Raw genomic sequence first — 24451 nt, 5'->3', positions numbered from 1 at the left:
AAAAAAATTTTGTTCGATATTCTTCGCGTTTATGGCAGGAGACAAGCCGATCAATATTGGTAGAAGACTTGGATATCGGTCGGCTCTTTGATCTGCCCAGGTGGAAAATTTTGATCGGTTGCCTTTGAAGGCACCTGAACATCGGCCATTGTTAGTGCTGAATCATCAGATACAGGTATAATTCTATTGTTTCTACCTGTATATCTGACAATTCAGCTCTACAAGTATGTATTGAAATGATTGATTTTTCTTGGAAAGATCGTAATTGTTATGTCTATGGCCACCTTTAAGTTTAGACAAATGTGCCGTGATCCTTAAGGTGTCCATAGATGTTAAGAATTTTAAAAGATCTTTCTGTTATCGTAGGACCAAGCTTATCCTGCAACAAACATTTAAGTCTATGATTTGTCCATCAACTAAAATGACCACTTCAATCAATATTGTCTAGCTGAAGCAGTGCAAACTGCGGGCAGCTGCGTGCTTGGCCCTGCTAAAAATCGGACAATGGACAAATTTCACTGTGAACGATGAACATTTTCTAACCTGATCGATCAAATTTTTGACTAATGTCGGACCAAAAATTGTTAGATGCACGATCATTCGGTGCCCACTACCTCACAACAATTTGACAGATTTAACGGATTTGTTGGTTTGATTGTGGGAGAGAAAAATCTTTACATCTACTTCCACCTTTAGTGGTAAATCAGCCACAAGGATTCTATGCAGCAGTGTAGTAGAGCCACTGAGAAAATGATTAATTGATCCTGCCTAGTCTTGCTAGTGACTAGTCATCCTGGTGGTGACCCCCATCTACAAGCATGACTACCGGAAGCCAAAATAAAAATCTAATACGATCAACTAAGCCTCAAACCAGAAGTGAAATGGCCCAACACTGCAGTCACCAACCCCACTGCACTACTCGGATTTCCTAAAAGATACAAGAAAAGGGAGCAGAACTCAGGTGCACAGATGATGCAGTTCAGAAAGGGAAAGGCTGGCTTGTACAAGTAATCAATTATTTGAAAATAGGTAGCGAGGCATTTGTTCTCCTTGGACGTGTTTGGACACATTCTTATAACAAATATATATATAAAATAAATCATAGCATATGATAAAAAAGTGAATAAAAAATATTTAGCTTTTAATGCATAGTGTGAATGAAAATTGAATCGTACTTCACAGAGTCGTGCATGGTCTTGCATACATGAAGAAGAGCATTGAGTATCACTGGATCTTTTGTCACTTCCTGCTGATGCCTGGAATACAAAAAAACATGACAAATTGGAAAATTCTATGTAGCGTCTGCATTCACTGTGCCTCGAAAATGTCCACTAAACACAAGCTGTCAAGCTGCTTGTAGGGACAACTAGCTTGCCCTTGAAAGGACACCTGTTCTATAAACTATATCATATAGTGTATAATGTGCATTACTAAGAAAAAAAAACATTTGTAAACCATGTCTTATCAGTATAATAAATCTTTAAGGGGTAGTTGGCCTTTAAGTTAACTTTTAGTATTATAGAACGGTCAATTCTTAGCAACTTTTCAATTGGTCTTCTTTTTTGTATTTGAATTATTTGCCACCTTCTTTTTCCTCCTTCCTGCTTTCAACTCCTGACCCTGGCAGCCACAAAAAACGATTGTTATTCTTATATTTTCATTACTTCCTTCTATTACAGCCCTCTCCTATTCACATTCCAGTGTCTCATTCAAACCACTTCCTAGTTGCTATGGCAATTTAAATACTAGCAACCAGATAGGTGCTGAAATTCCAAACTGGAGAGTTGAAAAAAGTAAAATAATAACAAGTAAAAAAAAATAATGTTTTATAATATCTCACATCACACTAAAAGTTACATTTAAGGTGAACACCCCCATTAAATAATAATTAAAAATAAACACATAAAACGTTGTTGTGTGCACATTTAAGTCATATAATAAGAATTGCTAACTCTAAATGCATCAACAACACATGCCTGCAACTCACTGAAAGTATCTGACTAACTTGAAATTTGGAGCCTTTTACTTGCAATGCACAACACAACAGGGCTTTTAAAAACATTACTGTCATCAGTTCACAAGCCTGAAAATACCCCAAGGATAAACAGGCAGAGAGAATATCTAAAAATCGAAGAGAAAAGAGCTGGTCCAACTTCTTTTTCTTAAGTTATTTTTATCTGTTGATTCCTTACATATTCAGTTTTACCCATTTTTATATATAATATTCACCGGATGAAAGCTTCCATGATGCACTTGCAAACCTCCACTCTGACACTTTCTTTCTGAAACATATCCAGAAATGGAAGGAATTTCTCCTACAAGAGAATTGGGTAAATGTAATATATCTTATAGAACTTTTAAATTTTTACAAAAGGCAACTGAGAACATGAAACTTACCACAGAAAAAAGGACTGAAAAGTCTTGGAAATGAGTAATGACCTTTGTTATCACTGACTGTAACTGGAAGGAAAATTAAAACAGTTAGGCAAATAGTTGATGTAACAAAGATATCCGGTCATAATTCTACTTCCCCTCAGGTATACTCAAACTTGCCATGTGAAGTGAGCAATATGTCACTCCTATGCTGCAAAAAATAAAGGACCGCTTGAGCCTTAGGGCCAGCAATAGCTAACTCGAATGCTTGGTTATAATATTAGTTGACTTCCAGCAAACATATTAGAAGAATGCAATGGCTTCCAGTCATTTTACAACTGTGTGCTTGCTACAGTCACACAGAAGAGATAGGAAAAGCACATTATTAAATACTAATTTGACAAATAGCCCCTATAATAGCATCTCCAAAAATAGCCTAAATAAGCTATTTGCATGTACCTTTATTAAATGCAAATGCAAGTCAATACTTGCTCTGTGTTCAGAGATTAAGAAAAGTTTATAGAGAATTAAATACTCGGCTAAAATCAATTAAAGACAACATTGTAATGTTATCTGTATTACCAATAGTTTGTTATATCTACTTGGTACAATATGCTCATCCTTCATTATACAGGAAGAAGATAAAAAAGGTACATTAGAAAGTAAATGTTACCTGCTGATATGCATCCTCATATGCACGATCGGGAGTCATGTGCTTAATTATATCTGCCAGTATAGTATTCACCTCTCGTTTCTGCAAGATACATCATGTAATTAATTATATATCATTCACACAAAGTGCATGTGTAATCTTACAGTGAAACCAATAGAGGACACAGTCCTGCTTTGATACGGTCATGATCCTGTGCCAATACTTCACAACATAGTTATAGTGACTTCTTTAAATTCACATTATTTTGGTTCAACCTTAGGAACAAAACTTTTAGCACACCGCCCCTTTATGAAAGTGGGGTAAATCCTGCAACATTACTAAACTCTTCTTGTTTCTGTTAGAAAAATAAATTTTTTAAATCAAAGATTTAGTGGCCATAATATATAAGATATATAAGGCTATATGCCTTTAAAATACATTTGAGAAAATGGCCCAGCAGTAAGTTGGAGCCAATAACCTTTTCATATAGTAACTCACTGTTACAAAATAAGGCTACTACTTACTGTAAAATGCTTGCATGTGTATTCAACCCAAACTTCAGCACAGTTAATGTAATCCTTGAAAAAAAAAAAAATTTAATTTACAAACACCATAGTTAATAAACTGGTATGGACACAAATATGGCATGTTTTTGTTCATTTGCATGTAGGCCACTGGTATTTGTTATATTTTCCACATGGCATTTTTCAGCCAACTGTCTAATCGTGGCTGTTGAATCGGCCTGTGATACATTTTAATAAGAATGTAGCAAGAATATATTATAATGCATATTATCTGGCCAAAATCCACCTACCAATACTAGTGACAGATTCAATTTAAGAGATTGACAGACTGAATGGGGCCTGCCAGAAGGTGTTGAACCTGCAGCCTTAAATATAACTAACCCTGTGGATAAAGATTTGTTAAACTCTTATTTTTTATTGGAAAAGGTGTATTACATGTCTCACAGCCAACCCGTGGCTATAAATGTTATTGCCTTTCCTTGGTGAACATACATCCTAGGGAAATGGTGTTAATTAAAATAAATACATAGCTAAGCACACCCACACAAGGTTATAATGTTATCTCTGTAGGGAAGACAATGTTTATAACAAGACATATAAAAGACATAATTTATCCCAGCCAAAATACCTGTGGGTTTCTTAACTTTGTGATCACTTTCCAAGCTTCATTTAAAATCTGAAGCCTATCATTCTCATGAGGATCAGCCAAAGCCAGGTTTAATCCAAGTGAACGAAATAGAAGGTGCTGGAAGAGAATTGTTATAATCACAATCTGGTTTTTGCTTTTCACAAAGTTGAATACAATAAATGACAAACATAAAGACTATTTATACACTCAATACTCAAGAGAGGGCTTGAGATAAAAAAATTTACATGAGGAAGATCTCTTTTCAACAACCAGTTCCCACAAATAGTTTGGTATCACACAATACAAGAGCAGGTGATTTGGTGTTTGAGGGACATTTCTAATCGGATGAAAAAAAAACTCAAAAATTTTCAATCAGGATACAGAATGAAAGATGGTAAAATTGCAATGTCCCACATGCACCTTTCTAGCTACATGTGTCAGCTGTTGATGATGTGAATAAGCTCAACATAAAAATTTGTACCAACAATTTTGTACCTTCTTTTTTCATTTATTTATTTTTTTTAAACAGTTTAGGGTGCTGACACACAAGAAGATTTGCAAAATCCCTTGGTAAATCTATGCTACCATGGGTAACAAACAACTCTCCTGAAAATGTCTTCCTTTGCCTAATGCAATGAAATGAAATTGCTGCCACCAGGGCAACAGCTTTCTGTTCAAATAAACATGAAATTAGGTGACTCATACCCCAAACCTACCTTAGGAAAGCCAGACTCGTCACATTCTTTAATCATTCCAATAAAGTCCATTGATCTGGTTGCAATAAAGTCTGCTCTGAAAGCAGACATGACTGAATTCAGCAGCAAGGCACTAAACAGAAACAAACAAATCCAGGATCAGGAGATTTCTATGAAATATAAATGTAAGTCTGGCATGTAGCATGGCAAGTTGCTTGTTCATCCATGTGCATATCCATACAGAACAAAAAAAAACATTTTCCTAATCATATATAGCACCATCAAAAATAAAACAATATGTTCACAATTTAATAACAGGATTATAGGGCTAGAAATGGGAGCATTTATAACTAAGCCAAGGATAACCTCATGAATGAAGTTTAAAGTTTTAAAAACAAATTACTATTTTGACTATATTTCTATTATAGCACCTTTGGGCCAATAACTCCATTTTACCTTGAGGCTTTATAAATAGGCAGTCAAATGTGTCTCATAATTAGCAACTAGCATTTACTCCCCCATATTTATTTGTTACAAACCTCTCTGCTGTCTAATTAGATACCAAGTATATATATATACACACACATATATATATATATATATATATATATATACACACACACACATACATTTGCACAAATTCTGCATGTAGAGAGACAGGATTTCAAGTGATTTTAATAGAGTGAGCTCTAATACATCTTCTAGGCAAAAAGTGCCCCCTATAAGATATATTGGATCTAACTGTCAATGAATATCTGACACCCAACTCCATGAACAGAGAATGAAGAGAAACAGATGCAGAGAGAGGAATAGTGAATATAAACTTGATTTTTTTAGAAACAGTACAGCATTTTTAATAAATTATATTTAGAATATTTCTTATTTCAGTATGATGAAGGTTATATTAAATTTACATTTTCACTTTAATCAATTCACATTACATGACAATATTAATAGCAATGCATTTTACAGCAGAATTCATTACTGTAGCATCAGTGTATATTAAAGATGCAATGGACCTCTCTTTCTGCAAATTGATTTGATAATTTTGGGTGATATTCCTAACATTAGCTGGTGAGAAGGGAGAGGAATGGCAGACAAGCCTTTAAAATCAGCTGCTTCATTTCCAAGAGATCTTTCAGTTGGTTACCTCTGTACTATAAAGGTATTAAACATGGCACATTTTTCACTGATACTTACTTGTTTCCTTGCTTCTTGCAGCGTTCCATCATTTCTGTTAACAGTGTCTGTAATATTATTGAATGAAAACAAAAAGGAGATTTTGTGATATTGTTAAATCTCTCTATCTTAGGTCACTTGGGGTACACATATGAATGATGGGTATAGCTTCCACTACTAAACTGATGTCCAACGTGGGACAATAGTTGCACTCTGTATTAGACAGCCAAGGCTGACAAATGAGTTTTTAGAGATCCAGGGACTGAAAGATTATAAAATAAAAGGTTTTGTTGTGTACACCAGTCACAGCTGGCTTACCATACTGTGTGGAATGCATGGGAAGAGGCCAGTTTACGTGCCAGCATCAAGGACTGGTATCTGCCAGTTTAGGGATACCATCTGATAGTTTTAAGGGCCCAATCAGAATCTAAATCAGAATCGGAGGAGTGGAGGCATAAGAGTACTAGATGGTTAGAAAATCCATGCCAAGATGAAAGGGTTATGCTGAGTGAGCAGAGTGACTAGAACCAACTTATCAATAACTTTTAGACCAGGCAGTCCTCAAGTCACTCCCATCATGCTCTGTCTTATATGTAAACAAATCCATTTAAACAAACAAAGTTATTGGGAGGCAGCACAACAGAGAATTAAATGGTGCAATGAATACTGTAGTTTAATTCTGCATTGCCCAGCCTCCCAATCACTTTCTTTGATTAAATATAACCAGAAGTACTGGGCAGACACTTGCCAAAGTAGAGGTAGCTTGAAGGAATAAAAAATTAAAGGAAGGGCTGGGCTGTCAGTGGAGTAAATCTAGAGAAGGGGGATTTTTTTTTAGTATCCTGCTGTGAAAGCTATACTTTGTCCCCTTGTCCCCCAAAGTGAAGTGATAAAACATTTTAAAAAAAATTAAAAAGTTTTTATTCATTTTCAATAACAGTAATTACAGAAAGAAAGCATTAGACACCAATAAACGGATCAGTAAGATGAGCGTATGAAATATCATTATAGTAACAATCAAATCAATGGTAATATCATACTTAATATCATACTTATTTTTGTTTAGTAGCTCTCGTTCGGACATTATGCACTGTATAAATAATAAAATGCAGCATAAGCTTTTCTTATTTATATAAGTGGAAGGAGTCACCATTTGTGCTGCATACTCAGTCATTTGTTATCAGCTAATCATACTGTTGAAAGATTTAGACAGCTATTGTTTCCAATAATTAGTTGGAAAGATTTCTCTTATGGTAAGGCTTTTGCAAAAGCAGCAATTACAATTTTATAATTTAATTAGAAATGTATTCCTCCATACAAGTATACAATGGACCAGAAGAGTGGCAAAGCATAAATTCCTCTAAATTACTTTTTTAAACAACATAACATACTGCTTTATTTTGAACACAGTTTTACCTAAAAATAGTTAATAGTTCTCCATTCAACTACACCCATACTAACCTCTGGAGCACGATATGCAATGCACCGTAACATCCAGTCAATGGCAGGAGAATACAGTGTGAGGTAAATTGGAATCTCTACAGCCTGAACCGCCAGCTGATTCTGCACTGTGTCACTGTGAATCTGGGAAGAGACAGCATACTAAATGAAAAACAAAACAACTATAAGGCAGAATAACATGGCACAAAATCAAGTCAAAAACTAGATTTGTTGTCATTTCACATTGCAAAATTGTAACATGTTTGAAAAAACTTGGTTGGAAAAAAGAGGCACTTCAATTTTGTTCAAACTTTTTGACAAAATGAAACCTGCTTGACTGCAGCAAGGTCAAAACATATTCTGGGCTGATTTATTAATTTATTTTAAAGAGGCAAACAAACTCAGGGTAAGAAATTTCAGTCACAGGTGCAGGGGCTGCCTAATAATTTGGCAAATTGATTTTAGGGAAATTTTGCTGTGTTTTCAAGTGATAAGAACATTTTAGACAGGTCTTTTTCACAGGCTTCTGCTACATAGTTAAATCACTCAGAACCACCAGTGCAGAGAACAGGAAGATACAGATTCTGCTTTTAAATGGGACTCGTCACCAAAAAAAATATTCCAAATCCTATTTTATCATGTTAGGCAAGCAAAATATACTTACACTGTACAAATTATTTGAATCTTGTTTCCATCAATCCGGGAAATCATAATTATAGCAAGCAGGTAGGAGCCATTTTGTGGACACTGTTGTTAAGACAAGCCTGGCATCATCTCAATCTTGTTTATGCACCAGAATGGGGGACCTGATGTCCATCCCCATGCCCTGGCTACACAATTAAATGGTAAAGAGAACTGGGGGAATGTGGGGAGAGCAGTGACATCTAGGAAGTGCTGAATGGAAAGTGAAAGTAATTGTCTGCCACGTCTCTATGCCTAAGGCATAGAGGAGGGGCAGGCAATATTTGATTGACAGCTGAGATTTTTTAAACGAGTTTATAACAGCTATGAATAAAAAAAGAATTTGGATTTCATGTTTAATTTGAAACGACTTTTATCATCCAACTTTTTATGTCTGGGTGACAGGTCCACTTTAATGGAATTTACATTTGCAAACGTAACTTTTGTAATAAATGTATGTTGGAAAGGTGCTTAGAACGATATTCTTTCATCAGGAAAGAAATTATGTTGTATATCGCCGTTAAAGGAGAAGGAAAGTCTGAAAACAACATTATCCCAAAAACTTAGCCTTAATATAGTCAGAAACATATTTTTCTAACTCACCCTCCTGTTGCTTAATTTGCCTATGAAATGGCAAAGTCGTGTCACCGAATGCAGTACCTGTTCTAAGCCTGTCCAGCTTCCTTTTCTCCCTGAGATGAGATTTCCCCGGGCAAAGACATGCGCACAGCACAGAGCTTTTTTTTCTTTCTTCATTTGCATATTCAGCTTGATGTTTCCAGCAGCTTCCCCGTGCAGCTCAGTAGAAAGGGGCGGGGCTGGAGGTCTGCACTAACAGAAGGCACGTGCAGATGATGTCATCAGGGAGGCATCCACCGGCTGCAGGGCTTCTTTTGAACCTCTGATTGCTGCCTGGGGGATTGGGGGTAAGTAATTGCGGGTCTAGGGCAAGGAATCAGCGCTGGGAGGGCTCCGATTGCTACTCCCACAGCAGGCAACTGTTTTTTTATGTGCCTGCTGTTTGGGATCGTGGGTGCTGCAATCGGGAGATCTGCCTGTGCTCACTGCCTGGCAGGTCCTTGTGAGTGCTAATACCCCCAGATGCAGAGAAACCCCTCCAATTGCCAAAGAACGTATTAGATACGTTCTTGGCAGTTGGAGCATATCCCTGCCTGCACCTATACAATACATGCTTGGCAGGCAGCAGCTACATGTGTCTTGGTGTCCATGCTGTGTTTAAGTGCTGCGTGTTACCTGCCAGCAGCTTTGATGATGCGGCAGAGTCAAGTCAAGGAGAAAAAAAAAAATTTGCAAATGTGTAGGAGCTGCGGGGGAAGTGACGTCGGGCACTTATAAAATGGCGCCTGCAAACTCAGTAAGATTCAGGGAACTTGCTGGGCGCATTACTTCCTTATGGATGCGAATTGAGGAGTAAAAATATAGCAGTTCAGGAGGTGCAAGTGTGGTGAAGATTTTAATGACATTACCATTTCAAGCCTTTCCTTCTCCTTTAAGCATTTCTAGTAGTATTTTTTGTAATCACAGTAACTGAAGATATATACAGTAAAAATGTTACTTACTAGCTTAAACGTAAGTAAGAAATCAAAGAAGTTCCGGTTAAGACTTTCTTTTGCATTAGGAGCAACTTCCATTCCAACCTGAAACACAATTAACCAAATATCTTGTGAAGTTTTATGTTTGCAAGGTTACAAATATCAATCTTTTGAGAGTGTTTATTACCCTGCAGAGATACGCTCTGGCATACACTGCCACTAGGGGGTCACCTATTCCTCTGATCATAGATGTTAGACGGGGAAGACTCTCAGATATTCCTCTGTTAAGAAAAGGCATTATCAGTACTAGTATTAATGCAGAATTTTAAATTAAGATACATTTTACATATCTGAGAAATAAATGATTAAAGAACATTACACAAACCCAACAAAACCCCCCCTTTTTTTTTTTATAAGCAGTCCCAGAAATGGGAAATACTTTTTAAAATAAAAAGTATACATTTCCCCTTTTAACAAGTATTTGATAATACTCCAAGAATATCAGTTATACAGTCATGCATACTAGTGAGGAGCCCATGTCCCTATATATACCGAGAGAAAGGATTTAACAGTAATTACATATACATTGTTTTTCGTTTCTTGTGTTAAGCAACCAGGAATCATATAGATATTCCAAACCAATTCTATGATATATATACCAAAACGGTTAATTTACAAAAGTGGTGCAAATTGTCATGTATTTTGCCACAATGCATCATTTTGGAGGCCCAAAAATGTGCATGTGTATAGACAACATGAACAGCTTATGCCTGGCATGTAAGGGGTAGCTTCACATCAGTCCCAGGAATGTGTGTGTCCAATCACTTTACTAAGCACCTGCCTAATGCAGGTGTTAAGAACAATGTACACTGCATCATGTGCCAGACTGACGGACAAAGCATGGGTACCAGTACAGGTATGGGATCCATTATCTGGAAACCCGTTATCCAGAAAGCTCAGAATTACAAAAAGAAAGTCTCCCATATCCAAATTTGTAAAAATGATTTCCTTTTTCTCTATAATAATACTTTGTACCTTGTACTTGACCAAACTAAGATATAATTAATCCTTATTAGATGCAAAACCAGCCGATTTGGGTTTATTTAATGTTTACATGATTTTCTAGTATTTATGGTATGAAGATCCAAATTACAGAAAGATCGGTCATCTGAAAAGCCCCAGGTCCCAAGCATTCTGGATAACAGATCCTATACTTGTTCTTGACAAAAGTGCTAAGTTAATGGAGTACTATGCGGCATCATAAAAAAAGGTAAATTGAAGAATGAAAACATGGACACATGATGAACTGCATTCCAAAAAAAAGTACAGGGAAGTCCACAATATAGTTGAATAGTTATTTTGCCTTGTATGGTTCTACAGCACTTACACTAGCTCTATTACAGTATATATATATTTAGTTTAGAAGTGAACTGTTATAGACTGCTATAAGACTGATACATGGTGCCTTGATAGAGTATAAGACCATGTCAGAGTATCAACACTGGCAATCGAATAACAATAGCACTGACTGATGCCATGTGGATGATGCCATAGTAGCTGTGTCAGCAGGCAGCAACATCTAAACCCACTCACTGCTCTAACTAAAGGCAATAAAGGGCAGATTCCAGCAGTAGATTCAGCACACTGCCAATTAAAAAACAATAAAGGAGCTAAGTTTCTTTAGCTTTGTATTTAATGTTGGCCTTTGTTCCTTAAATTTAAGGAAAGCCTACCATAGATGCATGAATCGATATTCGTTACTAAACACATTGGTAAATTAACCATTCTGCAGAGCTACGTTCCTAAATACAGCCCTGGTATGATGTCATGATTAAAGTAAACATAATGTATCCAGATATTTATCTTGTCCTTACGTCTTAGAGAGAAATGTGTTGCACTTCAGTATTGCTGCCTCCACATAGCTGATGAAAACCACTGTTAAGAACTTGATAACATATTGTTTATGCTAGAGACTACAAGAGATGAAGACCACAAAAATGGCTTCATTTTGTTTGTCGTATATAAATATACACGCTTTTTTCAGTCACCTGCAGGTTGAAAACTTTTGATTGGTTGCTATGGGTAACTGCCCATGTGCAAATTTGCCCAGTATTTATAAATGACCCCCACTATCTATTATTTCTCTGTTTATAACATTCAAAATCTTTATCCAATGTGTTCATAAAAAATGAATAAAAAATGTATATACATTTTTTAAAAGGATACAATCTAGGAACAAGTTCTCTGATGGATGCTATCTTAAAGAACCAGTTTAGGCAGGTCTCTTTGGCAGTGTCATTTACAGTTTCCGGAGAGAAATTTGCTGTGGAAATAATAAACAACACATCTGATATTCAAATGTTAATATCACATACAAAGAAAAAACACATTAGGTGTCATTCACAAACTCCAGGGGGTGGCTGCTCTCTTCACTGTGTGCTGAATCAAAAATTCTAATCTCAGCCTGTCCTTACCACTTGCCTTATGTGCCCTCCCCCTGCTTTCCCCTTAATACAGCACTAACAAACTCATCAAGCTTGCATGTATTGGCACAGGCCTTGGTCTGGACAGTGAAAATATATGAATCAGGATATTCATGAACCAAAGCTTTTTTTGTGGTGTAGCAGACATCTGCTTCATACGTTAAGAAGAAGGTGTTTTTTAATATAAGTAAAAAGATATAAAAAGAGTTATAGATTTTTTTGTAATCTATCAAATCAAGAACATGTTTGACTGTTAAATTAAATTACCAGGTAATAAAGAACGACTATCCGTGCACATCGAAGAGATTCGTTCATATACTAGTTTTCCTATAAAAGGAAAGAAACAAAGAAAATAAATTTCCTGCATTTTACTGGAACTCAGTTAAAAACAGCAATCTAACGGTCTATTTAATATATTTAATATAAGGAAACCATCAAATCAAGTAAATGTCAAGTAAATCATAAAAGTCCCAATGCATGCATTTGGGAAATGCAATTACACTTTGTATACATTCATTATACTTCTTTTATTGGGGTTCAGTTACATCCACAATCAGGGTGCATAATAGCATTTCAGTTTTGGAAACAAGCATGTTACTCCAATACCTACCAAAAGTATCCAGGATATCCGTAATTAACACAAATTTGCTCGGGTAAAACTGGATCACTGTTGTATCAGAGAGAAGTTTAGAGCACTAGAATGTACAGAGACAAAATTTCAGAGTTATGCATCATGAAACAAATAAGATTATATTCGACGTATACAGTCCATTTCTCAAAAGAGAAGTCATGTGACTTGTGCTCTGATAAACTTCAATCACTCTTTACTGCTGTACTGCAAGTTGGAGTGATATCACCCCCCTCCCTTTCCCCCCCCAGCAGCCAAACAAGAGAACAATGGGAAAGTAACCAGATAACAGCTCCATAACACAAGATAACAGCTGCCTGGTAGATCTAAGAACAACACTCAATAGTAAAAACCCATGTCTCACTGAGACACATTCAGTTACATTGAGAAGGAAAAACAGCAGCCTGCCAGAAAGCATGTCTCTCCTAAAGTGCAGGTACAAGTCACATGACCAGGGGCAGCTGGGAAATTGACAAAATGTCTAGCCCCATGTCAGATTTCAAAATTGAATATAAAAAAATCGGTTTGCTCTTTTGAGAAATGTTTTTCAGTGCAGAATTCTGCTGGAGCAGCACTATTAACTGATTCATTTTGAAAACATGTTTTTCCCCATGACAGTATCCCTTTAAGATATGCAGTTCTGCTGGCAACCATCCATATGAGTTACTTACAAACTTCTATCAAATGCTTTGACTTGTTTCTATGTAAAATACAGCAATATGGGGCAATACCCTTATTGAATAAATGGAGGGCGGCCCTTTAAATGAAAACCATCATTTTAAAAAAGAAACACTAAACACAGCGAGGTTAAGTCATTGACAGTAGGAAAACTACCTATGTTTAAGAAAAGCAAAATACTTTAATCTGCCCAGTGAAATAACTGATCTACACAACATGTGTGCTATTAGACTAAATTAAAAAATAATAACCAAAGCAGAAACCAAGATAAAGTGTTTTTTGTATTTATTTGCCAAAACACAAGAAAGTAAATGCGAACCTGTATAACAATCTTTAGGGCTTTGACTTTCTGATCTGATGCCCAGGAATCCTTTAGTGACTGGTTCAGCTCCTCAATACGACTAATGTAATCTTGCTGAGTTAAGTTCAAAAGTTCTTTTTGTGATCCCTGAAAAAAGAAAAAACTAAATACTAAACACAGTGGAGGTAAATTATAAAATTCACGCAGAAACTATTTATTCACAAATGGTTGTATTGCCCATGTTTTTCCTAAATGCTAAAACATTTTACTGCTGTGCTTGTCTTGACAGTTTTTGAGAATTTACATTGTGTACAAATATTCACAAATGAGACGGTGTTTGTGTGAGTGCGGCCTTGTGTGAGGCTGTTGTGCAAGAAAATAGTGTTGACAGTAATTTAAATTGGCAATTTGCGAAACTGTTTTGCAAATATTTTCTCAGCCACCAAAGCCATAGTGTAACTCAAACGCAGAGTGTGCTCATAAATATTTGTAATTTGCAAATTTGCCATATTTAAACAGCTTAGGGACATTTGCAGTTCTGCACATTAAATACATCACTCTAATCCAGCTTTGTAAATATAACCATTTGGTGCTGCACAAAGTTGATAAATGAGCCCCAGTATTCTTGAGGTGCTTTATTAATGGGGTTAAAAATCCAAAAATAATGTCCCTTGCCATTCTCTGCTGATTCTGACTACTGAAACAATGGAGCAGAAGATTACCAATAAGCATACCCATGAAGAAGCACACAAATTCTGCTGCAGTGTAACCATGAACATTTGAATGTCGATACAATGCAGCTTTTCTTTCATTAGGTTAAAGTATCTTTTGTATTGCTATCCATATCCTCTGAGTTTTATTTAGCCAGCAATAACTTACTTCATGTGACAGTTGCCTAAGTTAACTCAGATGGTATTATGGTAAATATATAATGTGGCAGCTTCTGTATAAGAATGCAAATATTCTGAGCAAATAATAAGCTATTATACTCATCAATTATTATATCATTTACAAATTTTACTTTCACAGATATTAACCATAACAGGACAATGAAGATTTCTTGTATCTTCATAATGCAGGTGTAATACAAAAACAAACTATATACTTATTTTCCTTTTGCTTTGTAACTCTTGTATCCTTTCAACAGGATATCACTGGCTCGTTTTGCCAAAGCAGCCATTGTCTGGCTGGCAATAATCTTCTGTATCATGTACCAAGACTTGCTTTTTGCTATTTATAAGTTAGAAGGAGAGTGCTCTAGTAGTCCAGCAGATCACAAGATGATGTTACTCTGTCCATGGTCAATAAAACATGGATATAATGACCGGTGTAGCATAAGTTACCCTTTAAATGAGAACTAAAGCTTAACTAAAGAAGTAGGCTAGAAATGTTGTACATTATGTTTTGGGCTTCTGTACCAGCCCAAGTCAACCACATCTCTTTAGCAGTAAAGATCTTTCTCCAAAGATGCCCCAGTAGCTCCCCAACTTCTTTTCTGCTGATTCACTGCACATTCTCTGTGCTGCTGTCACTTACTGAGCTTAGTGATCCACTCACAATATACAGTACATATAGAATATAAATGTCACAATATAAGGCTGATTAGTAATTAATACAGATAATTACTACATGACAGCACAGACACCAGTGCAACTAGCATCATAATGTAATAATCAGCCCTGTAGCATCAGCTTATATTACAGACAAACCTCATTTTCTGCTGGATAATTAGTGACGACCCCTAAGCTTAGCTTCTCAACAGCTGCTCAGAGCCCACCGACACTTTCCAAGATGGTGACCCCCTGTGACAAGTTTGAAGTCCTGGATCATTGCTGCTATTGACAAGCTGAAACTTTAGCCTGGTGCAATAAGTTCAGTATATAAAATATGGCATTTTTAGCCACATTCATTTTTAGGGTTCACTTCTCCTTTAAATAACTGACACACAAGGCACAATTTCCCTTTAAGACCTTTGTAACAGTCAGGATTATAAAAGTTCATCTAATACAAGATTATATCATTCTGTCTTGTATTCAGAAGTATAGAGACCTATTTTTTTTCTTTATTTACAACAGCATCATGGTACTAAGTTGATAAAAAAAAAAAATCTTAGCAAAACCAGCTTGATTCCCTCACCTCTTCAAGGTCATCCAGTTCCTCGAGTCTTGTTCTTACTTTTTCTGAGACAGCTGAGCCTGTATTTGTAGGTTTGCCTGCAGAAAAAAAGGAAACAATTGTCAGCCATGATAAATACACCAGAAAGTGGGCAAAGATAAGGTTAATATTAGTTTCCACTAGTTACCTACCTCTGTCAGAGCCCATGAAGAGATTCTACAAGTTAAAAAAATATATACCTATTAACACAGGTTTTTCATCAGAACACATATTTACTAATTTGTTAATGAATCTTGTTTGCTATCAGAACTTGGCTACTAGAACTTTACCCTAAGAGCTTAAAGCTTTCCGTACACGGTTGGGATGAAGTCACTGCTCGATGGGGCTTAGAATCTATTCATCTGCTAGCAAAACATAGGCCTTGGCTACATTAACAATTACACTCTTGCCTGCTACCACAGGTCAAACATTTAAAGGAACAGTAACAACAAAAAATGAAAATGTTTAAAATGAATTACAACATAATGTACTATTGCCCTGCACTTGTAAATCGGGTATGTTTGCTTCAGAAACACTACTATAGTTTATATAAACAAGCTATTGTGTAGCCATGGGGGGTGCACAGGCAACACAGTAGATAACAGACAAGTTCTGAAGAATCCAATTGTATACTAAAGAATGTATCTATTATCTGCCAAGTGTCCTGTGCCTTTTCTCCTTTTGAGGCATTGAATGGCTGCCCCCATGGCTACACAGCAGCTTGTTTATATAAACTATAGTAGTTTTTCTAAATCAAACAGACCAGTTTTACCAGTGCAGAGCAACAGCACATTATATTTTAATTACATATTTTAAGAATGCAAGCATATAAAATTTACTATGATGACAAGTCCTGCTTGGATTGAGCATTGTAATAGTTAAGAAGAGCTCAGGAGAGGGGGTTAGGATTTAAAAATAGGAGCAGACATCTAGAGCAGAGTTTCTATGGGAACCAGCAATGCCATCTCTTCATTGGCTGTTAGACTGGAGGGTGTGTTATTAATTTGAGCTGAGAAGAACTGAGCATGCTCATAAACCTACAGCCAAAGGAAATTACAGAGGGAGGGGGCTGAGTGGCTTAAAGGAGGAGAAGGATATGTAAGTGATTATGTGGATGCTGCAGCCTTACAATTAACCTTTGAACAACCAGAGTGGCAGTAATTTAGAGATTTCAAAGAGGCCCTGCAGTAATTAATTTTTTGTGTGGGGGGTTTACATGTCCTTTAAGTTCTAACCACCTCCACAATTCTCTTAAACTGTTCTTCAAACCCTCCTGTCTCCTGAGTAACCAATAAAATGATCACACAATTACTAAATCAAGAGGACTCACAATGGAAAGCTTCTCTGTTGTTGTGTATCTGGCCAGGATTTCTCCCCGTTTGCTTGACCAAGGCTCAAAGTCACTTCCAACATACACTTCAGTCTCATTCTTTTTTCTTTTGCCTTCCTACATAAGAATAAAACATTCGGTTTGATACTAATCAAGACATGAAACAGAATATGGGGTGGCATGGATAAATTTACTACTGGACTGAGGAGTAAATATAACCACCAGGTACACAGGAACATTTCCAGCAATGCACTAACATACAAAACTCTAGCAACCTTCTGTCTGGTACTGTGTATATGTGAATGATTAGCAATCACAGCAGCAAGAAATTAGAAATGGCCACACATGCTGGGAGGCTTTGCCCAGACAGCAATAGTATATTGATACAAAAGGACTCCTTACCAAGGCATTCATTTTTAATAATAAGTCAGAAGCAGCCTAGTAGTCCAGCGGCTCACATAATGTCACTGTGGTCATGGTTATTAAAGGAATTGTTCAATGTAAAAAAAATAAAATGAAAAAAAGTAAATAGATAGGCTGTGTAAAATTAAACATGTTTTCAATATAATTAGTTATGCAAAAATGTAATGTATAAAGCCTAGAGTGACTGGATGTCTAACAGAACACTACTTCCTGCCCTGCATCTCTCTTGGTTCCCACTAATTGGTTAGCAGACAGTGACCAATCAGTGACTTGAGGGGGGGTCACATGGGTCATACCTGTTGCTTTTGAATCTGAGCTGAATGCTGAGGATCAATTGCAAGCTCACGGAACAGTAATGTCCCATGTGGCCCCCCTTCAAGTAGGGTTGCCACCCGGCCCGGTAAAACACCTGCCAAGGCCGGGGCCGGTATTGCAAATTTACTGGCAGTGTAGTTGCCATTAAATTTGTAATACCCTGCCCCCAATTCGCTTAGAACTTAAGTTTTTTTGACCTTCTGGCCAGCGCGCGACGTGGCCCAGTTCTGCGTCATTGTTACATGGCACGCCCCCTTTTTGCATTACGGAATGCCCCTTTTGTTCCCGCCCCCACCACCGGCCGGTAAAAACTTTGAGAAAAGGTGGCAACCTTACCTTCAAGTCGCTGACTAACTCAGAGTTAGAGAGCTGAAAAGCAGGAAGTAGTGTTCTGGCTATTATGTTAGACATCCAGTCACTCCAGCATTTATACATTACATTTTTGGCTAACTAACTATATTAGAAACATTATTTATTTTGCAAAGCCTGTCTATTTACCCAGTTTTTATTTTTACACTGAACTGTTCCTATAATACAAAGTCAGAAGCGACCTAGTAGTCCAGCAGATCACATGATCTCACTGTGATCATGGTCAGTAAAACATACATTCTACATAGCAGGTGCATTATTCACTGGAATATATAAGAAGACAAACAGAAGAAACACAATAGAGTTGCAGAACACAGACTACAAACACATATCTTTTTTTCCCTATATATCGGTGTCTTTTATATTTTATACCACATTTGATGCGACTGGCTCTGTTGTTGTTGCTGCAAACAAGGACAGAGGGTCTGTGCCATCCAATACACTGCTGAGAGGATCAGCCACAGAATTAGATGAGCTTGATGATGAACTGGAGGATGTGCTCTCTTTTCGCCCCACTTTTTTAGTCTTGGATTCAGTCACCTGGATGAAAAAAAACAAAGCTGTCAAATCATTTTGTTTATTTGTTTTATTCATGTGCTAAACACTAGGATAAAAAAAAAAGAAAACATACAGTGATGAGTTTCAGTGGGTGATAGTCCTCATTCTCAACAGTGACTCTCTCCAGGTGCCAAGACTCAAGCTCTTCTGGGTAATTTCTTTCCCTTGAGCGCCTGAAAATTAGAAGCAATAACAGAAGAGAATATTTTCCGATGCCCTCTAATTGGTATGGAGAAATCAGACACAGAAATGGAAGGATTTTCATATCACAGCAAGTAAAGCCAGTACTGCTAAAATACAATGACATATGGGACAATTTGATATAACTAAAAATATAAGAAAGAAATGAAAACAGCTTAAAGGGGTTGTTCACCTTCAAACACTTTTTTTTAGTTCTGTTGGTTAGAGATGGTTCAACAAAGATTTTTTTCCAATTACTTTCTATTTTGTATTTGTGACTGTTTTTCTAATATTGAAGTGTAAAGTTTCATTTTTCACCTTTTAAATCAGCTCTGGGAGGGGGTCTGTCGACTCTTTAAAGGGGTTGTTCACCTTCAAACAATTAGTTGTTTTCAGATAGATCACCAGAAATATCAACTTTTTGCAATTACTTTCTAGTTTCTATTTGTGACTGTTTTTCTAATATTGAAGTGTAAAGTGTCATTTTTTTCATTCTAAAGCAGCTCTGGCAGGGGGTCGCCGACCACCCAAACTGTTCAAAATTGATACATTTAGTTGATACATTTCTTCTCTTTATCCCTGCTGAGCAGAATCTCTGGATTTCATTACAGGCAGCTGATACAATATTTGCTAATACTCCAAAGATACTGCTGTATCAACTAAATGTTGCAAAATTGTAATATTTTAGAGTCTGCACCTGAATTACTGAGCTGCCAGACTCAAACACCAGAGGCACAAACATTCAACTTTAACTTACATTTTGGAAAAACAGTAACAAATAAATAATGGAAAGTAATTGAAAAAAAGTCTTTATTTCTCGGGAACAATCTGAAAACAACTGAACTGAAAAAAGTGTTTGAAAGGTGAACAACCCCTTTAACTGTTATAAATTGATACATTTAGTTTATACATTTATAATACACAAAAGCCATGAATATCTTGTAAATGATATCCTTATAAACGGTGAGTACTGATTTCATCATTTATAAACGGTGAGTAGTGATGTCACTTCTGTCACATGGCTCACTGAAACGTGTGTATTATAATAAAGTACCCCCTGTTGCAAAATATGAGGATATTAGCAGCTACCTCTGAGTTCCATGACACGTGTGTGTGTGTGTGTGTGTTCATAGATCTCCTCTGTATCTTATAATATCCTTATAATTTACAAGAGGGGGTACTTTATTCACTTTATTATCTTTGTCCCAGAATCCCTGAGTTTCATTAAAGGCAGCTGTTAGAATTGACACAATAATTGCTAATAGTCCAAAGATGCTGCTCAGAAAAGGATCAACTAATTTTATCAACTAAATGTATAAGATTGTAGCAGTTCAGATTGCTCCTGGATCAATGAGCTGCCAGACTGAGACACTAGAGACAGGAACATTCAACTTGATACTTACATTTTGGAAAAACATTAAACAATAAAAGATAGAAAGCAACTGAAAAAAGTATTTGTTTATGGCGAACAATCTGAAAACAACTGAACTGAAAAAAAGTGTTTGAAAGGTGAACAACCCCTTTAAGATGTTAAACATACTGTACAGTATACTATACATTTACGGTCTATTCTATATATTTATTAATTGCTGCTTTTCTTTCAGTTTCAGCACACACAAGCTTGTAACACAGGTAAAACCTAACCTTTCCTTAAAAATCATACACTTTCATGGGACACAGGCCCCCCGTTTCATATCAAAATGCTGAAAGCTACAGAGAATACAAACATCGGCCATAACCCTTCATAGATCTCAAGCACAGGAGCAATGGGACAAAGGCAGCCACTCTGGAATCACCAGGAATCCAAGAAAAACAACAAGATGAGAAGAGTATCAAATGATGATGCCTTCCAGTAGACATCAGATACAGAGGTATAAGCTCCAGTAGCCAGCTTCTGAAAAGGGTGCCATGTCATTTTAGCCAGGATGGGAAAACAGTTTCCAAAGGCCTCAGAGAATCAAAAAAAAAAAAAAAAGCCTACATGCATGTGTTTGGAAGGGCCAAACTGGCGAACTTTTTTTTTTTTTTTTTAAATATCTGTGTTTTTTTTTTAAATAACTAAAGACTTGCTATATTTAATTAGGTGGGTTGCTACACACTTCTAAGAACTAACAGTCTCATGTACATGATGTGGAGCAAGAAAACTTCCAGGCAGTGACTCCCAAAAATAAGCTATATTTAACTCCCAAAATACATAGAACAGATAGTACAGGGCATAATCCATAATCCAGATAATCCCAGAATGAACAATATAGATGCATATGATTGCTTTAAAAATATTAATAATGATACTTACAGGACACCGGACAACTACAACACACACACAAAATGCTCTCCATTATTCTAACTGTGCATATGTTATCAAGAATATCCAGAATGCTCTGGATTTAGGGTTTTCTGGATAAGGGGGTCTTTCTGTAATTTGGACCTTCATTCCTTAAGTCTACTGAAAATCATGTAAACATTAAATAAAGCCAATAGGCTGGTTTTGCTTCCAATAAGGATTAATTATATATTAGTTTTAATCAAGTACAAGGTACTGTTTTATTATTACTGAGAAAAAGGAAATCATTTGAATTATTTGGATAAATTGGAGTCTATGGGGGACAGCCTTTCCTTAAAGGACCAGTTATCGCCTGGTCCTGGCTATCTGCTATAGAAGGCAGGGAGGAGAAATTGAGCGCTGAACGATGGATCGTCTTCCTGTCGCCTTTTCTGAAGAAGAACGCAAGCAGAGTATCGGTAAGTTATTTCTTAATAAAGACTTTGCGAATTTAAAGTTAAGTGTGTCTTGGTGTTTTTTCGTAATGTACAAACAAATTTTTTATTTTTTTTTAAAAATTGTTATTGGTCCTTTAATTAGGAGCTTTCTGGATAAATGGTTTAGAGGTAACAGATCCTTTACCTGTACGGTCATTTACATAAAGTCAAAGAAATGTGCCATATGCACAAACCACGCCCCTTTGTGCCACGCCCCTTTTAGGTCACCACCCTCCCTACCGGCCGGTAAGTATTTTTCTTAAAATGTGGCAACCCTAATTATAACTGATGACATCACTAAGCACCGTAGCGGTGTAATATATATAATTTACAGGATATTCAAGGCTTTTGTGTATTATATAGTGAATAAAGTAACCCCTCTTGTAAAATATAAGGATATTATAAGTTACCGAGGAGTTTCATGTTTTTATACAGGTCATGGAACTCCAAGGTAACTTCTAATATGCTCATATTTTGCAACTGGGGGTACTTTATTTATTATAATACACAACTTTCAGTGAGTCGTGTGACAGAAATGACATCAGGACTCACCATTAATAACTGATTACATCAGGACTCACTGTTTATAAGGATACAATTTACAAGATATTCATGGCTTTTGTGTATTATTTGTATATAATTACACACTCTGATTCCATCCTGTTATGCGCCTGATCACGTGTTCCCTGCTCTGCATGAAGCTGTCTGTTTCTCAGGATTTTCTGAAAAGCTTTGCATTGATGAGGGCTAACATAACTTTGGGTGAAAATTATGGGGGTTCAAATAAGAAGTGAGATGATATATATGTCTTGATTTACAGAAGATGTAGGATACAGGGGTGTCACTATAGGAGAAGCACAATTGTGCAACGGCTATTGTGTGCACCGTATGGCACTAACTGGTATGTCGTCTTAGTTAACAATATATTATTCCCAAGGTTTATATTGTCGTTGGTCCCAGAAACGTATACTTCCAGCACTACTAATATGTCTCAAAGTGGTGCATTAATATGCTATATCCAAGCTGCTGCTGAACTACAACTATACTAGAGACAAAGGGAGATGCAGAGAGCTGCATGACAACAGCAGCAGGAGGGCTTCCCCCAGCAACTGGCACAACTAGTAAAAACAAGCCATACAACCACAGATCATACTGCAAATATTTTGATAAGCAGATACACCAGTGTGGGATGGTTACATTACAAAAGCAACCTCCCCGTGCATAGACACAAGGATCAGGAGGATTGATGGGTCTGTCTGGTCCTGCCACAATTCCCATCATGCTCAGCTAGAGACACCCTAAAGCCATTAATGAAAATCGTATAGATGGTGCCTCAAATGGAATTAACCCTTTGTCAGAAGCACCACAGCGGCAAAGCTCCAAGTTATTTGAGTAACAGACAACAGTCCAAAAAATAAGCATTACTTTACCACTTCTTCACATAATACTGGGAAATAATGCAGAAATGCTGCTGGTGTCATGCCAATTGATAGACTCAAGACTAGAGTAAGGGAAGCACAGTGGGTCATGAGACTTGCATTAGCGTTTAAGGGCTCACCCAGCCCAGCTGCCCAAGTCTACACAGGGAATGTGGTGCCCCCGTGTCTCACCGCTGCTGCTGCCTCTGAATCTAGTCACAAACTGACACAGTGACCCGGCTGTTTACTAAAAGCGACAAAAAAAAAGGAGGGAGGAGGATGAATGGGGCAAACGGGACCTGTCAGTGAGAGGGGATCGCAGAACTGTTACCGGCACTGGGGGAGGTTCATTAAGGGTTTCAAGTAACACAGAGGAGAAGGCAGGAAGCAATTGAATGCGGTGAATAAAACACAGTCCTAAAACCAGTGTAGAGATGCAGGAAGAGAGAAGGAATATCGCTGCAGCTTACCACTGTGTAGCCATCTTCTCTGTCACGTGATTCCTGATTTGTCAACTTTTACCTTTAGCCTTCAGCCATCTTGTGATTGGCAGGCCTTGGAATGTCATGTGATTGGACGTGTTTACGGTGTCCAATTTAGGCCATTTGTGTGCAAAACAACAATAAGTGCTGATCCCTCTCCAATCTAAAAATCTTAGTTACTAAACATTCTTTATTGCTCCTTAACCAGTTAAACCCACTGTGTGCAAGTGATTGTTCTGGACTGCAGCATCTTTTCTCTGTCCCCATCGCTACTCCCTCCACTTGCCTCTCCCCTGTAGGATGTAATGAATAGTCCTGCATTATTATAACTTGATTACTATTAACTCTGGGAGAACAGTTTACAGGGTAACCACTTTACATTATGCGCAATTGCCCTCCTGAAGCCGCTGAATGCTACCCATGCATGCACATATACTTCCTATGGCGACATTACCAAAATGCTTAAGGTACCATAGACGTAGATCACCAAACGAGCAGATCTCTCCCTAATATACCCTACCCACATTGAAGTGGGCGATATCGGGCTGATCCGATCGTGGGCCCTAGGGCCCAACGATCGGATCATAATGGATCGGATACAGACAGTCGGATCACAGGACCGCAAAGACGCACAGATGCAGCCGCGA

At 37.1% G+C, this 24451-nt stretch overlaps 1 protein-coding gene across 1 annotated transcript in view; it reads right to left on the bottom strand.

Annotated features, from left to right (window-relative positions):
* The window catches only part of vps35l.S (VPS35 endosomal protein sorting factor like S homeolog), a 43284-nt gene extending 19360 nt beyond the window's left edge, over positions 1-23924 (bottom strand). The window contains exons 1-22 of the mRNA XM_018239126.2: positions 23793-23924; positions 19038-19137; positions 18779-18946; positions 17300-17416; positions 16122-16146; positions 15952-16028; positions 13834-13962; positions 12819-12903; positions 12476-12535; positions 11952-12048; positions 11600-11647; positions 9913-10006; positions 9753-9830; positions 7513-7635; positions 6073-6119; positions 4894-5005; positions 4178-4294; positions 3550-3603; positions 3047-3127; positions 2398-2460; positions 2230-2315; positions 1176-1256 (exon numbers count right to left, since the gene is read on the bottom strand). Of these exons, the coding sequence (XP_018094615.1) occupies positions 1176-1256; positions 2230-2315; positions 2398-2460; positions 3047-3127; positions 3550-3603; positions 4178-4294; positions 4894-5005; positions 6073-6119; positions 7513-7635; positions 9753-9830; positions 9913-10006; positions 11600-11647; positions 11952-12048; positions 12476-12535; positions 12819-12903; positions 13834-13962; positions 15952-16028; positions 16122-16146; positions 17300-17416; positions 18779-18946; positions 19038-19137; positions 23793-23806 (1856 nt within the window). The 5' untranslated portion in view covers positions 23807-23924. The remainder of the gene's footprint in view (positions 1-1175; positions 1257-2229; positions 2316-2397; positions 2461-3046; positions 3128-3549; positions 3604-4177; positions 4295-4893; positions 5006-6072; positions 6120-7512; positions 7636-9752; positions 9831-9912; positions 10007-11599; positions 11648-11951; positions 12049-12475; positions 12536-12818; positions 12904-13833; positions 13963-15951; positions 16029-16121; positions 16147-17299; positions 17417-18778; positions 18947-19037; positions 19138-23792) is intronic.
* Between the last annotated feature and the right edge of the window lie 527 nt (positions 23925-24451).

The sequence above is a fragment of the Xenopus laevis genome, chromosome 9_10S (genome assembly GCF_017654675.1).
Source record: "Xenopus laevis strain J_2021 chromosome 9_10S, Xenopus_laevis_v10.1, whole genome shotgun sequence".
Lineage (NCBI taxonomy): Eukaryota > Metazoa > Chordata > Amphibia > Anura > Pipidae > Xenopus > Xenopus laevis.
The sequence above is the reverse complement of the archived record's forward strand: the minus strand, read 5'-3'. Positions and strand labels throughout refer to the sequence as shown.